The 17,451-nt window shown below is 45.0% G+C and overlaps 1 protein-coding gene across 2 annotated transcripts in view; it reads left to right on the top strand.

Moving 5' to 3' along the window:
* LSG1 (large 60S subunit nuclear export GTPase 1) overlaps window positions 1-17,451 on the top strand; it is an 85,803-nt gene that overhangs the window by 33,587 nt on the left and 34,765 nt on the right. For both annotated transcript variants that reach the window (XM_063916428.1, XM_063916427.1), the window contains exons 3-7: window positions 2,502-2,622; window positions 2,795-2,881; window positions 2,971-3,057; window positions 9,933-9,993; window positions 10,875-11,051. In XM_063916428.1, coding sequence (XP_063772498.1) covers window positions 2,502-2,622; window positions 2,795-2,881; window positions 2,971-3,057; window positions 9,933-9,993; window positions 10,875-11,051 — 533 coding nt within the window. The remainder of the gene's footprint in view (window positions 1-2,501; window positions 2,623-2,794; window positions 2,882-2,970; window positions 3,058-9,932; window positions 9,994-10,874; window positions 11,052-17,451) is intronic.

The following is a 17,451-nucleotide window of genomic DNA, read 5'->3' as shown; positions in this document are numbered from 1 at the left end:
AAGCTGGCAAGGCCGATTTGAAAAATCGGTGAGGGGGCACGTCTTGAAACTCCAACTTGTACCCTTGGGCTACTATTTCTAATACCCAAGGATCCAGGGCCGAGCGAACCCAGACCTGACTGAAGAGTTGGAGACGTGCCCCAGCGTCATGCGGTGGATTTGGCAGAAGCCGGGGAGGACTTCTGCTCTTGGGAACCCGCCACAGCCGGTGACCTTTTTCCCCTTCCTCTAGCAGCAAGGAAGGAAGACCCTCGTCCTTTTTTGTATTTATTGGGCCGAAAGGACTGCATCTGATAGTGGGGCGTTTTCATTTGTTGTGCAGGGACATATGGTAGAAATTATGATTTACCTGCGGTAACCGTAGATACCAGGTCAGCGAGGCCGTCGCCAAACAAGACACCACCTTTATACGGCAGAGACTCCATAGCCTTCTTAGAGTCAGCATTCCATTGATGAATTTACAATGCCCTCCTAGCCGAGACTGCCATGGCATTGGCCCTTGATCCCAAAAGGCCAATATCCCTCGCAGCTTCCTTTAGGTAGGCTGCAGTGTCCCTGATATAACCCAGTGTCAAAAGAATGCTATACCTATCCAGGGAATCCATATCAGATGACAAGTTATCTGCCCACTTTTCAATAGCGCTACTCACCCATGCCGATGCAACGGCAAGTCTGAGCATCGTACCCGTAGTGACATAAATGGATTTCAATGTATTTTTCTGCTTACGATCCACAGGATCCTTTAGGGCTGCCGTGTCAGGAGACGGAAGCGCCACCTTTTTGGACAGACGCGATAGAGCTTTGTCCAGAGTGGGGGTTGACTCCCACTTTTCCCTGTCCGCAGAGAGGAACGGATATGCCACCGGAATTCTCTTGGGAATCTGTAACTTTTTGTCAGGATTTTCCCAAGCCTTTTCAAAAAGATTGTTCAGTCCATGAGAGGGAGAAAACGTTACCTCAGGTTTCTTTCCTTTAAACATACATACCCTTGTGTCAGGAACAGCAGGGTCTTCCGTGATATGTAATACGTCTTTTATCGCCACAATCATGTACTGAATGCTCTTAGCCAGTTTAGGATTCAATCTGGCATCACTATAGTCGATACTGGAGTCAGAGTCTGTGACGGTATCTGTATCCGCTATCTGGGTAAATGAACACTTCTGTGACCCGAGGGGGTCTGTACTTGTGACAACACATCCTCCATGGATTTTCTCCATGCCTGGTTCTGAGACTCAGATTTATCTAATCTCTTATTCAATAGAGCCACATTTGCATTCAAAACACTCAAAACATTTACCCAATCAGCAGTCGGCGGTGCTGACAGGGTCACTCCCACAGTCTTTTATGTCCCCACTCCAGCCTCCTGCTGGTAAGAGCACTCAGCCTCAGACATGCTGACACACGCGTACCGACACCCACAACCACACTGGGGCTGTAGGGGACAGACCCACAGCAAAGCCTGTTAGAGAAACACAGAGGGAGTTTTGCCAGCTCACAACCCAGCGCCTATCCCGGTTCTGAAACGTTTAATATAATGCCTCAGACCTATTAGCGCTTTTAATATTAATAAAACCGCACCAAATTACTGTGCCCACCCCCCCTGATTAGAGCTGTGAGGGCTAAGCCACGCCCCCTTAATGGCGCACGTTAAGCCCCGCTATTTTCCACAAATTTATACTGGCGGGGGTCTGGTTTTAGTGCCCAGGCACTTTATACCGCTTCTGCCAGTCCATTAGTGAGGTTTTATGCTGCCCAGGGCGCCCCCTGCGCCCTGCACCCTGTAGTGCCGCTGTGTGAGTGGGAGCATGGCGCGCAGCGCGGTACCTCAAAGCCGTCACTGAAGTCTTCTTCTGATCTTCTTCTACTCACCCGTCTTCTGACTTCTGGCTCTGCAAGGGGGGTGATGGCGCGGCTCCGGGAACAAGCATCTAGGCGTACCTAGCGATCAGACCCTCTGGAGCTAATGGTGTCCAGTAGCTTAAGAAGCAGAGCCTTGACACGCACAGAAGTAGGTCTGCTTCTCTCCCCTCAGTCCCACGAAGTAGGGAGCCTGTTGCCAGCAGGTCTCCCTGAAAATAAAAAACCTATCATAAAGTCTTTTTCAGAGAAACTCAGGAGAGCTCCTCAGTGTGCATCCAGTCTCACTGGGCACAGACTCTAACTGGAGTCTGGAGGAGGGGCATAGAGGGAGGAGCCAGTTCACGCCCATTCAAAGTCTTAAAGTGCCCATATCTCCTGCGGATCCCGTCTATACCCCTATGGTTCTTGAAGCGTCCCCAGCATCCTCTAGGACGTATGAGAAACATAGTTTTCTGACTGTGATGTGCAATGCTTCTAGGGTATCTTCCGGTGCTGCAAATGTGCAGATATCCGTTCCAGCGTACTAACAGCAGATGAAGCTAGGAATGGTAGATAATTCTGTGATATGATTATCCATACTATCCCAGATTTTATTGGCGATTTATATCTGATGATCTTTACTTTTTTTCCTCCGCTTGTAGAGAAACTCAATATTAAGTTTGTCCCAGCTGAAGCCAGAACAGGTTTGCTGACATCGGAGGAGTCCAACAGAATTCATAAACTCCAGGAGGAAAATAAGCAGTTTTTATGTATTCCCAGAAGGTGAGAATGTGTCTGTAGGTACTAGACTTGCTTTTGTTTTTGTGTAAAAGCAGACAAACTCAAAGCTTGTTATTGCTGTGATGTATACAGAGTGTGTGCCTTTTTCTGCTGATAACGCAAGTTCCAAGAATAACTTAGACAATGTATTCCTATTCTGATTTAATGATTACAGGCCATACTGGGATAAAAATACCAGTGCAGAAGTTCTGAAGCAATCCGAGCGAGAGAACTTTTTGGAATGGAGACGCCAGCTTGCTAAGTATGTAGTTATATAATGCTGTATACATTTGGTTGGATGTATTTTAGTTGTTCTTAATCAGAACTATGTTCTATTGTTTGCCTTAAAAGGCTTGAAGAAGAAAAGAAGCTGATTCTCACACCGTTCGAACGCAATCTAGATTTCTGGCGTCAACTGTGGAGAGTCATCGAAAGGAGGTAATCATTATTTTGAAAACGCATCTTAATGAATATCCAGCCGTTAATGCAAGTTGCTATCATTGCTAAAAAAAAAAAAAAAAGTTCCTACCCCCAGTGGGGCATATAGCTCACATGGTAACTACAATTTCATTCTGTTATGACATTTAAGCATTAATGGTAGTTTAGCTAGATATATTTGTTTTCTATTAAATGTGTAAAGAAATAATACAAACATAGTAACAGATGTTACTAAGTTTTCCATAGAGTGAATAGATCTCCCTCGCAAGAGGCACAGTATAATCCAGTCAAAAATGTTCTATTATTGGTGAAGACAAATTATTTTGTTCTATATCCTTTCCTGTTAGCATTCTATGTAAGCTCACCGCTTTATATAAAGTACAGTTAGTTGCCCTTTCCATCCTGGCGTGGTTGGCAGCACTGCATTTACATCACTGGCTTTTAGTGGCTGTGGCCAAAGATGGTGAGAAGTCACAACTGCTCCATGCTTTAACAAAACCTTGTGTAAAGTAAAGTAAAACATGCGGCAATGAAAGGCAATCTATGCTTTTTTTGGGCAGTGTCTCTTGACCAACACTGGTTTGCCTGCTGGGAGTTTCAGATGGACAGCAGTTGGGAGAGCTTCAGATTATCTACCACTGTTCATTTTTACCCTCCTGAGCGTTATTGTTTACCGTATCGTCCAGTGTGTATGCTACAAACGATGCACGGTCCCGCGCATTCTTGTTGTACCCCTGTGTTGCCTGTACATGCAGCTCAGTTTGGACTTATCGTCCAAAGCTGCATGTACGGGCCGGCCGCGATGTAACATCACTGAACTATAGCGCAAGCGATATCGTTCAGTGTGTACGCACCATATTGGCCGACTAAGGTAGGGAAAACACTAGGCGATATCTCTCATGGAGCGTATCGTCTAGTGTGTATGCACCTGTATTCTCACTTTACTACTTATTGGACAACTAGGAGTTTATCACATCACTAAAAGAAATGTTTTTCTTACATTTAATAAAGCCTTTATTTCTCTTTTCACTGTACCTTTACATATCCAGCAAACACAGGTTCCTAAAAACATTTCTGGATCACCCGTGCCTGTGGGTGAAATTGTGGTCAGTCCTTCCTTCCTGTGAAAATGCAGTGATTGAGACAGAAGGACTGGACCAGCATTCCCTTCCCATTCTAGGCAACCAATTATCCACTTGAGCCGCCACCTAAGACAAAGAGGGCAAGGGACTCAGGAGTCAGGTTTCCCTCAGTATGCAGGCTTAAAAGAAAACGAAAAAAGTCAAAAGTTTCTGTACTCCTCTCCAGTGCTGGCAAAAAACTGGGGATGAATGGAGTTCTATTGGGAAGAGGTGGTGTATTTTCATCTAGCACAATGCCTCCTGGGGATGAACTATAACTCCTCTGTGATCCATACTATAGATACAGAAATTACACTATTTTATATGCAGTTATACGCAGTAGCCTCAGGCTACAGTAATGGAAGCTATCTCCATGGCGTGATAACAAGTGCTGTGCAGTATAGGTAGTAAGAGAAGGACACTGTATTCTCTACAAGAATCACATATATTTTCATCATAATACCCCACTGTCCTCATCTCTGTATTTATGTCTGTGCAAACTCATCTGTTCTGTTACCCACATGGACCTGATCCCTGACTTGTCCAGAGTCAGGATCCTTCAGGACTCGCACTTCTTCCCACGTTTTGGACAAGTTACTAGTAGGAGTAGCAGGGTGAGCCTGGGATCAGTAAAGACGGTGCTGACGTTAAACTGATGATCGTCCTCCTCTAATCACTGCTGCTGGCTATCGTTCATATCACTGTTTTCGGTTGTGAATATTCTTGACCTTAAGGTCAAAACAGCCTCTGTTTTCCCTTTTGTAGAAAATGAATGTCTTTTTTTTTTTTTTTTCTTCCTTCCCTCCAGACCAACAAGAAAATTTCTCCCTACTCCATAGGTCTGCAAACTCGGCCCTCATTACCCCACACAGTGCATGTTTTGCAGATCTCCTCACAGAAGCACAAGTGAAATAATTAGCTCCACCTGTGGACCTTTTTAAAATGTGTCTGTGAGTAATTAATACACCTGTGCACCTGCTGGGTTACCTGTAAAACATGCACTGTGTGGGGTCCTGAGGACCGAGTTTGCAGACCTATGCCCTACTCCATTTAAAATGTGTTGACAAAGAAATACTTTAAAATAATAATATAACATTGTTTGTTAAAAAATGAAGCGTTCTAGTCTTCTAGCTCCCACGTTTTTCCCTTTCACTTCCAAGAGTTGCTAAATGCATTTGACACCAGTCTTTGTTAAGGAACACTTATTAGTTTTGATCAGGGTTGGCTGGTTTAAACCAAATGTTTTCATTTACATTTAAAACACCCTGTTTTTTTATTATTCTGAGACTACAGGTTCAACTTCTTAAAGAAAAAAAAAAAAAAAAAATCTATTATAAGGGAATCCCCCAGTATTATTCCACATTCTTCCTGTGCCTCCGCAGGCCGTACCCAACTGTATGTAGAAGTACTGTGACTCCACAGGCCGTACCCCATTGTGTATCTGGAACATATAAGTACTGTGACTGCTGTGTGGCAATGTCTCATAGATGTGCTATAAACTGAGTGAGCCAGTGGAGAAGTTGCCCATGGCAACCAATCAGCACTGAAGTAACATCTATGATTTGCATACTATAAAATGATACAGAGCTGCTAATTGGTTGATGGGGCAATTTCTCCACTGGCTTACTTCTCCGCTCTTATCACTGCTTAGTAAATGTCCCCCTTAGTAACCAGCCAGCTCACTGCAGCCTTTGGCCTAAAGCATGTGAAAACAATATTGTGAACTGTGAGGTGGCTATAATTGACTGGAAATGAGTGGAAATTCGTTATTGATGTTAATACTCAAAAAAAGGGGCCAAGTTATGTGATTTTAGCTTTTTTTTTTTGTTCATTTCTGCAACAAGCACAAAAACCAAAGCCAAAACCAGTCATGGACGAAAATCCAAAACCAATGCAAAAATGGGCGACGACGAATTAGAACGTAAACCAGTGGTTCCCAAACTATTTTGAATCATGGCACCCTAGAGTATCAGAATTTTTTCACATCACCCCTAGGCCAAAGGTTTTATGAGAGATTTAGAATAAATATTAAATAAAAGTAAATTGTGTTTATATGTCATCCTTAGGGTCAGTTGTGTGGTGTGGAACAGCAAATGCTTCTGTTTGTCCACATATTTTATGATTGGCAGCCACCAGCACTGGTTTTGCCTATTACGTTCACCATAAATAATTTAAATTGGTCCTGGATCACCAATCCAAGGCACCCCTGCAAGCGTCCTGAGGCACCCCAGGGAGCCACGGCACACAGTTTGGGAACCACTGACCTAAACCAAAACCAGCAAAAATGGGCGGCACACTTCTCTGATAAAAAATGTACTGAATAATGCACATAAGTCACAACATTGTGAAGGCGCATTACTACTTTATTACTACTTAATACTGTAAATGCTTATATGGACACTTTTAAACTAATTCTGATTTTTAAGTAAAAAGTCATTCCAGATTCATATTGATAATTAGTGATACTGACCATGGTAAACTGACAACAGCCCTTAATTAAGATTTAAGTATTATAAAATAGAATTGTCTTTTATTATTGTTTTCAGAATAAAACATAACCAGTGAATTTGTTACGTTCTTATTCCGCTTATAGTTTGGTAACAATTTCACTCCTATAGATGGTGATGTTGAAATCTCCAGATCTAAAGGTGCAAAATTAATTGCGCTAAATGGATTCACTCATAGGGCGATATTCAAATGTTTTGCATCTGCAATCTCCCATCTAAGTGACAGGAGATCGCAGGGTGCAATTGAATTGGGTTTTTTTTTCCTACGCTGATTGTGCCCATAAAGGTCTGGTTTTTTTTTCCTACGCTGATTGTGCCCATAAAGGTCTGGTTTAGCCATGTAAAGCAGCTAAACAAGACCAAAGTGCTGGGCACGATCACAACAGGGGGTGTGAACTGAAATACAGGCGCCGGCAGCCATTGCGCCCGAAAAGAGCTACAATTGAATAGCTCCATTTGGGTGCATTCTAGTGGTTGTCTGTGGACAATCATTTGAATTCCACCAAATAGGGTCAATTCAAGTAGAAGTGATAACTGCAAAATGCAGGTGAAATGATTGGAATGCCACCACCTCACAGCCGCTATCATAGAGTTAAATGTATGCAGCATTGACAGTGTAATGGTTAGCAATACTGCCTCAAAGCAGTGAGGTCATGAGTTTGATTCCCACAATGGCCCTGTGTGGAGTTTGTATAGTCTCCCTGTGCTTGCGTAGGTTTCCCTCCACAATCCAAAAATGTACTGGTAAGTTAATTGGCTCCTGACAAAAATTATCACTAGTGTGTAAGTGTGTGCATGTACATGGGCAGTCTAGATGGGCCAAGTGGTTCTTATCTGCCGTCAAATTGTGTGTTTCCTCCCACATCCCAGAAATATACTGGTAGGTTAATTGGCTAACAAAATTAACCCTAGCAGGAATGTGTGCGTGTACATGTGGTAAGGAATATAATAAACTCCACTGAGAGAGGGACTGATGTGAATGGCCAGATGTCTCTGTAAAGCGCTGCAGAATATGTATGCGCTATATAAATAACTGGTGATGATGATAATAATAATAATTCTTGTTGCTTGAGGTCTTCATTTGAGCGAACTGAACCAATGCAGTAAATTCACACAAACAACACCATTAGGGATAGATTGCTTGCAAGCAGGGCCTTCCTACCTCTGTCTGGTTTTACCCAGTTTTGTCCTATTACTACTGTTCTAATTGTAGAGCGCAACGGAATATGATGCGCTATATAAGAAACTGTTAATAATAGGGAGGGTGAACCAGATTAGATCGGTACTAAATCTGTCTAGTATCAGCGAAGACTCCACAAACTCCTCCCCTAACAATCCTATAGGACAGGAGAAAACCACAACTTAAAGCTGGCCATACACCTAAAGATTTATCTGTCAGATCTGACTGGTTGGAATGAAAATCTGATAATGGGTGAGAGCAAATGACAATTACCATTTGCTCCCAAACACTGGAAAACAGACAAAAATGGTCAGTCAGACAAATTGGTTAAATCCATTTGATTTAACCAATTTGTCTGAACGACCTTTTTGTCAGTTTTGACGGCATTTAGAAGCAAGTGGTCAATTGTCATTTGCTCTCATCCATATATCCATTTTCATTCCAACCAGCCAGATCTGACCGATAAATCTTTGTGTATGACCATCTTAATATTCTCAATCTTAAAGTATCGACAACTCCAACACATTAAAGAGGCAATATACAGAGAAAAACACCTTTATGGTTTACTCTCCTTCATGTTTATTTCAATCCAAAACCTTCAGTTCTATTGATGATGTTTGTGAGTGTACTTTGTATAGTTCAATATGTCTAGTCAGATGTAATAGGAATCATAAGCCATAAAAAAAAATGGTTTTATTGCAATAAATGATATCAAAGCCTAATGACTTTGGATTGTTAATGTTAGAAACCATGAAAACATGGTTGGTTAAGGTTGCGAATTCATGGCAGTGTTTCACAATATTATTTTATTAAGATGGATTCAATTTAAAACAAAAGCAAAAACTTTTTTTTGTCCATCCGTGCTTTTGACATACTTTCTGTAAAACACTGAAACATGTTTCTTACATGTACTAAAAGTCCCAATGCCCCCTCACGCTTATGATTAACTTAAGCCACAAAGAAGGATAAATGAATCTGTCTTTTACAGAAAAAGCATAAGTAGTAGAAGGCAGTAGTTTTGGTGTGATGTTGGCATAGGCACCCCTTCAGGGTTATCTTCCTTTCCATACATCTAGGGGCATCTTTAGTTTGCAAAGGCTTTTGCCAAAAGTGAAGAGTGGTGGGCAGTCATTTTATGCTGTGTATGGAGCGTGTGTTGCAAATGCTAACACTCATTAGTACTGGGACTTGGGGGCCGAATCAGACCCTGACGCTGATTTCTGCACATCTGCGCGTACGCCAGTACGTGCATGTGCAAGGTCCTAAACTGCGTACTCTTCACAACGCAGTTGCTAGGGCCTCATACACTAACGCGACATGTCCGACCGTCATGTCGCAGGCGATCACCCCGGCAGCCTCCCAGGCGGCAGGATCGGCCAAGATACATCGTATGCGGTCCTATTGCATACGATGTATCTTGGGCGATCCCAGCCATGCCTGCGGGGTCGGACATGATCGCTAGTGCAGCACAGTCAATCTGGAGGATCCAATCCGATGCTCACGGGAACGCGCATTGTATCGGAAACCCCTCCAAAATGCCCGATTTCATCCGATATGTTGGGCAGAATGCCCGAAATCGGATGAAATCGGGCATTATCGTTCTAGTATATGGGGCCCTTAAGACCTGGAGGGGGACGGGAATGAGGCATTGATGCTCTGTTTTAGGGGTGTGCTCCAGACAGCGCAGGCGTGTCCGGACCGTTTGCGGGCCACGGCTTTTGCATGACGTCACACGCAGCCGCTGTGACCCTTAACATGTCGGGTAGCCATCTGCCTTCGCAGCTAGGCTGCGCAGGCAGAGAGATACTCTATACTCTAAAGATGCGAAAACTGCTCTCGCATGTGTGCAGGGGAGGAGCTGGATCTGGCATACGAGGCAGACTTGCCCTCTGCAGGGCGTTCCCCCTGCATGTCAAGGAAGTTGATCGTAGATGTGCGTTTTTTCTCGCACATCTACGATCAAGTCTGAATTAGGCCCTTAGGTCTGTGTCTCTAGAGCACAAGTAAATTGCTTTGGTAAATGCATATTCTTGGAGCCAAGTCCTAACTGCTTTCTTTATTTTACAGTGATATCGTGGTGCAGATTGTGGACGCTAGAAACCCTCTTCTGTTCAGGTGCCAGGATTTGGTAAGTTTGCGATTTATTTACCTGCATTGATGAGCTGCTAGAAATTTCTGAGTGACTTTCCATCAAAAAATGTGCCAATCTGGAGCCAGAAACACTACTCGCATATACTCTGCTAGAGAACACATCTAACCCTGATTTAGATTTAGGGATTTGTGGGTCTATTTTGTATATTGAACAAATACATGAAATGCCCCCTCAAAAAAGCCTATTTTTAAGGATTTTTAATAGAAGCTTTTTAATATAAATAATTTTTGTATTTCAGGGATTTAGTTTTCCTCTCTATTTATTATGACTGACTGCAAATAGTAGTAAGATGGGAAAATTAATACACATGTTAAGGTAAATAGGGCTAAAAATCTCTCTTTACTCTACTAGCATATTCATAATACAGTTTCAGTGCTCTCTTTGTATCATCTGTATTTAATTGGTTTATTTACTTTAGACGGAGGGGGTGTTGGGGCATGCTTCATTTGGCAGCATGACACCGCTAGTGACATCCCCAGATTGAGCTGCGTGTAAAGATGATGGGAGATGCCGCTAGTGATCCACGTGAGTGCGCATCGCTAGCGATGTAGTGGGTACACTTTGGGACGATTTGTACTAACGATTCGTCAGCGGGCAAATAGTGTATGAATGTGTCCTCATACATCATTGCTGTTGTCGCCCCAAACATCCCCCCTCGGTGCGCCACGTCCTGTGCAACTACTAGCGCCTGGCGTCTATTTTTTTTCTGTTTTTGCTCAAATGTTCTTAGGCGCTACACGATATGACTAGGACACACCGTGAGCCTATGCTGATCACCATTGTATTTTGAGACTAATATAGCATTTCATGTAATGGATTTTGATGGAAAATACTTGGTGTTTTCTGTCTTTTAAAAGGAGAGCTATGTTAAAGAAATAAACGCTGAGAAAGAAAATATTATCTTAATAAACAAGGCAGACTTGTTAACCGATGAGCAGCGACAGGCCTGGGCAACATACTTTGAGAAGGAAGGTGTGAAAGTTGTGTTCTGGTCCGCAGTAGTGGAGGCACAAAGACTTTCCGACAATGACAAGGTATGTTCTATCTATTTGGTAAGGCAAACCTATTGTTTCATTAAAGGAGCAGATTCAGTTAGCCTTGAGATATTCAATTAAGTGCCACATCCCTGCACATTAGCCCCACAAGGAGCACTTATAGCAGATTCTTCTTTGTAGACTAAGGCGCTGCGAGGCCCTCTTGGTAACCTGTAGATTCTATGCACTTAAGGGGGGTACTCACGGAGCGATTGCTGCTTAAAATCTAAGCAATCTGATCAGATTCCTTAGATTTTAAGCAGCGATCACTCCGTGTGTACCCCTCACAACGATAGCGATGTGCAGCCCCGCGCATCGCTATCGCTGGTGCTAGATTGGCCGGCATGCAGGCCAATCTGGCAGGTCGCTCACTTCACCCGCTGGGTGCACACATCTCTCCCCAATTCGGCCCGTGAATACTGCCCTTTAATCTGGAATTTATGGGTTAACAACTTAACATGCGTTAGCCATGGGTTTACTGTGCGGTGAACTTGCATAATAATTGCATAGGTACAGGTGTTAAACCCAGAGCTGTAGTCGTGAGGGTAAACACTATGGCTAATTGAATCTGCCCCAAAGTGTTTAAAGTATGTGAAGTGGAAATCTAAATGTAAATACTATATAGATATAAATTTGAATTTTAAATATACAGTAGTATCAAAAACATTGTTTTAAACTACTGTGCTGGATACAAGTAAACATTATCGAGAAACGTATAAATGTTTGTTACATAATGTATCTCTTCAGTTTTGTACAGTAGTTCTCAGTATTGTGGACTTCTAAGATGCTTTTAAGTGAGCAACAGTGTCGTACTGACAGCAGAGAGAAGTTTAATTAATGTAATTGCTTTTCTCTGACGTCCTAGTGGATGCTGGGAACTCCGTAAGGACCATGGGGATTAGCGGCTCCGCAGGAGACTGGGCACAAAAGTAAAGCTTTAGGACTACCTGGTGTGCACTGGCTCCTCCCCCTATGACCCTCCTCCAAGCCTCAGTTAGATTTTTGTGCCCGGCCGAGAAGGGTGCACACTAGGGGCTCTCCTGAGCTTCTTAGTGAAAAGTTTAGTTTTAGGTTTTTTATTTTCAGTGAGATCTGCTGGCAACAGGCTCACTGCATCGAGGGACTAAGGGGAGAAGAAGCGAACTCACCTGCGTGCAGAGTGGATTGGGCTTCTTAGGCTACTGGACACCATTAGCTCCAGAGGGACCGAACACAGGCCCAGCCTCGGAGCTCGGTCCCGGAGCCGCGCCGCCGGCCCCCTTACAGAGCCAGAAGCAAGAAAAGGTCCGGAAAAATCGGCGGCAGAAGACATCAGTCTTCAACAAGGTAGCACACAGCACTGCAGCTGTGCGCCATTGTTACTCAGGCACACTTCACACTCCGGTCACTGAGGGTGCAGGGCGCTAGGGGGGGGGCGCCCTGAGCAGCAATGTAAAACACCTTGGCTGGCATAAATACACCACATATAACCCCCAGGGCTATATGGGTGTATTTTAACCCCTGCCAGAACTCACCTAAAAAGCGGGAGAAAAGGCCGCCGAGAAGGGGGCGGAGCCTATCTCCTCAGCACACGGGCGCCATTTTCTCTCACAGCTCCATTGGAGGGAAGCTCCCTGGCTCTCCCCTGCAGTTACTACACTACAGAAAGGGGTTAAAAAAGAGAGGGGGGCACTAATTAGGCGCAGTATGACAATACAGCAGCTATAAGGGGAAAAACACCTATATAAGGTTATCCCTGTATATATATATATAGCGCTCTGGTGTGTGCTGGCATACTCTCCCTCTGTCTCCCCAAAGGGCTAGTGGGGTCCTGTCCTCTATCAGAGCATTCCCTGTTTGTGTGCTGTGTGTCGGTACGTTATGTCGACATGTATGAGGAGGAAAATGAGGTGGAGGCGGAGCAATTGCCTGTAACAGAGATGTCACCCCCTAGGGAGTCGACACCTGAGTGGATGAGCTTATGGAAGGAATTATGTGACAGTGTCAGCTCTTTACAAAAGATTGATGACATGAGACAGCCGGCGACTCAGTCTGTGCCTGTCCAGGTGTCTCAAAAGCCATCTGGGGCTCTAAAACGCCCGTTACCGCAGATGGCAGATACAGACGCCGACACGGATACTGACTCCAGTGTCGACGATTAAGAGACGAATGTGACTTCCAGTAGGACCACACGTTACATGATTGAGGCTATGGAAAATGTTTTTACACATTTCTGATAATACCAGTACCACTAAAAAGGGTATTATGTTGGGTGAGAAAAAACTGCCTGTAGTTTTTCCTGCATCTGAGGAATTAAATGAAGTGTGTGATGATGCGTGGGTTTCCCCCGATAAAAAACTGATAATTCCTAAAAAGTTATTGGCATCATACCCCTTCCCGCCAGAGGATAGGGCACGTTGGGAAACACCCCTTAGGGTGAATAAAGCGCTCACACGCTTGTCTAAACAGGTGGCACTACCGTCCCCGGATACGGCCGCCCTTAAGGAACCTACTGACAGAAAGCAGTAAAATATCCTAAAATGTATATACACTCACACGGGTGTGATACTGCGACCAGCAATCGCCTCAGCCTGGATGTGCAGTGCTGGGGTGGCTTGGTCGGATTCCCTGACTGACAATATTGATACCCTAGATAGGGACAGTATATTACTAACTATAGAGCATTTAAAAGATGCATTTCTATATATGCGTGATGCACAGAGGGATATTTGCCGACTGGCATCAAGAGTAAGTGCGCTGTCCATTTCTGCCAGAAGAAGGTTATGGACAAGACAGTGGTCAGGTGATGCTGATTCCAAAAGGCATATGGAAGTATCGCCTTATAAAAGGGAGGAGTTATTTGGGGTAGGTCTAACAGACCTGGTGGCCACGGCAACGGCTGGAAAATCCACATTTTTACCCCAGGTAGCTTCTCAACCTAAGAAGACGCCGTATTATCAGGCGCAGTCCTTTCGGCCCCATAAAGCGGGCAAAAGGCGCCTCATTTCTGCCCCGTGGCAGAGGGAGAGGAAAAAGGCTGCAACAAACAGCCAATTCCCAAAAAAGCCCTCTCCCGCCTCCGCAAAGTCCTCAGCATGACGCTGGGGCTTTACAAGCGGTCTCAGGCACGGTGGGGGCCCGTCTCAAGAAATTCGAGACGTCTTCCCCTCGCCGTTTCATAAAGTCTGCTTTACCGACGTCTCCCTCAGACAGGGAGACAGTATTGCAAGCCATTCACAGGCTGTATTCCCAGCAGGTGATAATCAAGGTACCCCTCCTGCAACAGGGAAAGGGATACTATTCCACACTATTTGTGGTACCGAAGCCGAACGGCTCGGTGAGACCAATTTTAAATCTGAAATCCTTAAACACTTACATACAAAGGTTCAAATTCAAGATGGAGTCACTCAGAGCAGTGATTGCAAACCTGGAAGAAGGGGACTATATGGTCTCTCTGGACATCAAAGATGCTTACCTACATGTCCCAATTTACCTTTCTCCAAGGGTACCTCAGGTTTGTGGTACAGAACTGTCACTATCAGTTTCAAACGCTGCCGTTTGGATTGTCCACGGCACTACAGGTCTTTACCAAGGTAATGACCGAAATGATGATACTCCTTCGAAAGAAGGGAGTTTTCTCTAACGTCCTAGTGGATGCTGGGGACTCCGTCAGGACCATGGGGAATAGCGGGCTCCGCAGGAGACAGGGCACATCTAAAAAAGCTTTTAGGTCACATGGTGTGTACTGGCTCCTCCCCCTATGACCCTCCTCCAAGCCTCAGTTAGGTTTTTGTGCCCGTCCGAGAGGGTGCAATCTAGGTGGCTCTCTTAAAGAGCTGTTTAGAAAAGTTTTTTTTAGGTTTCTAATCAGTGATTCCTGCTGGCGACAGGATCACTGCAACGAGGGACTTAGGGGAGAGACTTGCAACTCACCTGCGTGCAGGAGGATTGAAGTTTTAGGCTACTGGACACTGAGCTCCAGAGGGAGTCGGAACACAGGTCAGCCTGGGGTTCGTCCCGGAGCCGCGCCGCCGATCCCCCTTACAGACGCTTTAGAACGGCAGAACGGAGGTCCGGAAACAGGCGGCAGAAGACTCCTCAGTCTTCATGAAGGTAGCGCACAGCACTGCAGCTGTGCGCCATTGTTGCTACACGGCTCACTGATCTCGGTCACGGAGGGTGCAGGGCGCTGCTGGGGGCGCCCTGGGCAGCAATATAGATTACCTTAGAGGCAAATAAATACATCACATATAGCCATTAAGGCTATATGTATGTATTTAACCCAGGCCAGTTTTCCTAATAACCGGGAGAAAAGCCCGCCGTGAAAGGGGCGGAGCTTATTCTCCTCAGCACTCAGCGCCATTTTCCTGACCAGCTCCGCTGGTGAGGAAGGCTCCCACTCTCCCCTGCACTACAGAAACAGGGTTAAAGAGAAGGGGGGCATAAATTGGCGATATAATTATATATTAAGAGCCCATATATAGAAACAACACCTTCTAGGGTTGTTATATACATTATGGCGCTTTTGGTGTGTGCTGGCAAACTCTCCCTCTGTCTCCCCAAAGGGCTAGTGGGTCCTGTCCTCTATCAGAGCATTCCCTGTATGTGTGTGCTGTAGGTCGGTACGTGTGTGTCGACATGTATGAGGAAAATGTTGGTGAGGAGACGGAGAAAATTGCCTGTAATGGTGATGTCACTCTCTAGGGAGTCGACACCAGAATGGATGGCTTACTTATGGAATTACGTGATAATGTCAACACGCTGCAAGCCGGTTGACGACATGAGACAGCCGGCGGACAAATTAGTATCGGTCCAGGCGTCTCAGACACCGTCAGGGGCTTGTAAAAACGCCCATTTACCTCAGTCGGTCGACAGACACTGACACGGACACTGACCCCAGTGTCGACGGTGAAGAAACAAACGTATTTTTCCTTTAGGGCCACAAGTTACATGTTAAGGGCAATGAAGGAGGTGTTACGTATTTCTGATACCACAAGTACCACAAATAAGGGTATTTTGTAGGGTGGGAATAAACTACTTGTAGTTTTGCCTGAATCAGATAAATTAAATGAAGTGTGTGATGATACGTGGGGTTCCTCCGACAGAAAGTTATGGGCGGTATACCCTTTTTCCCGCCAGTAGTAAGGGCGAGTTGGAAAACACACCTTAGGGTGGACAAGGCGCTCACACGCTTATAAAAAACATGGCGTTACCGTTTCCAGATACGGCCGCCCTCAAGGAGCCAGCTGATAGGAAGCTGGAAAATATCATAACAGTATATACACACATACTGGTGTTATACTACGACCAGCAATCGCCTCAGCCTGGATGTGCAGCGCTGAGGGGGCTTGGTCGGATTTCCTGACTGAAAATTTTGATACCCTTGACAGGGACAGGATTTTATTGTCTATAGAGCATTTTAAGGATGCATTTCTATATATGTGTGATGCGCAGAGGCATATTTGCATTCTGGCATCAAGAGTAAATGTGATGTACATATCTGCCAGACGAAGACACGACAGTGGTCAGGTGAGGCAGATTCCAGACGGCATATGGAAGTATTGCCGTATAAAGGGGCGGTCCATTGGACCTGGTGGCCATGGCAACAGCTGAAAAATCCACTTTTTGTTACCCCGAGTCACATATTGGCAGAAAAGGACACAGTCTTTTCAGTCTCAGTCCTTTCGTCCCCATACGGGCAGGCGGGCGAAGGCCAGTCATATCTGCCCAGGGGGAGAGGAAAGGGAAGAAGACTGCAGCAAGCAGCTCATTCCCAGGAACAGAAGCTCCTCACGGCTTCTGCCAAGTCCGCAGCATAACGCTGGGGCCGTACAAGCGGACTCAGGTGCGGTAGGGGGTCATCTCAAGAGTTTCAGCAACACTCGCAAGGGAACTCCGGGATCCTACATGTAATATCCCAGGTGTACATTGGAAATTCGAGACGTCTCCCCCTCACACAATTCACAGGCTGTATTCCCAGCAGGTGATAATCAAAGTACCCTTCTTACAACAAGGAAGGGGGTAGTATTCCACACTATATTGTGGTACTGAAGCCAACCGGCTCGGTGAGATCTGAAATATTTGAACACTTACATACAAGCGTTCAAATCAAGATGGAGTCACTCGGAGCAGTGATAGCGAACCAGGAAGAAGGGGACGATATGATGTCACTGGATATCAGGGACGTTTACCTACAGGTCCAAATTTGCCCTTCTCACCAAGGGTACTTCAGGTTCCTGGTACAGAACTGTCACTATCAGTTCAGACGCTGCCGTTTGGATTGTCCACGGCGCCCCGGGTCTTTACCAAGGTAATGGCCGGAATGATGATTTTTCTTAAAAGAAACATGGACGCTTTCCTGATAAGGGCAAGGTCCAGAGAACAGTTGGAGGTCGGAGTAGCACTATCTTAAGTAGTTCTA

Source organism: Pseudophryne corroboree, chromosome 4 (genome assembly GCF_028390025.1).
Source record: "Pseudophryne corroboree isolate aPseCor3 chromosome 4, aPseCor3.hap2, whole genome shotgun sequence".
NCBI lineage: Eukaryota > Metazoa > Chordata > Amphibia > Anura > Myobatrachidae > Pseudophryne > Pseudophryne corroboree.
The sequence above is the reverse complement of the archived record's forward strand: the minus strand, read 5'-3'. Positions and strand labels throughout refer to the sequence as shown.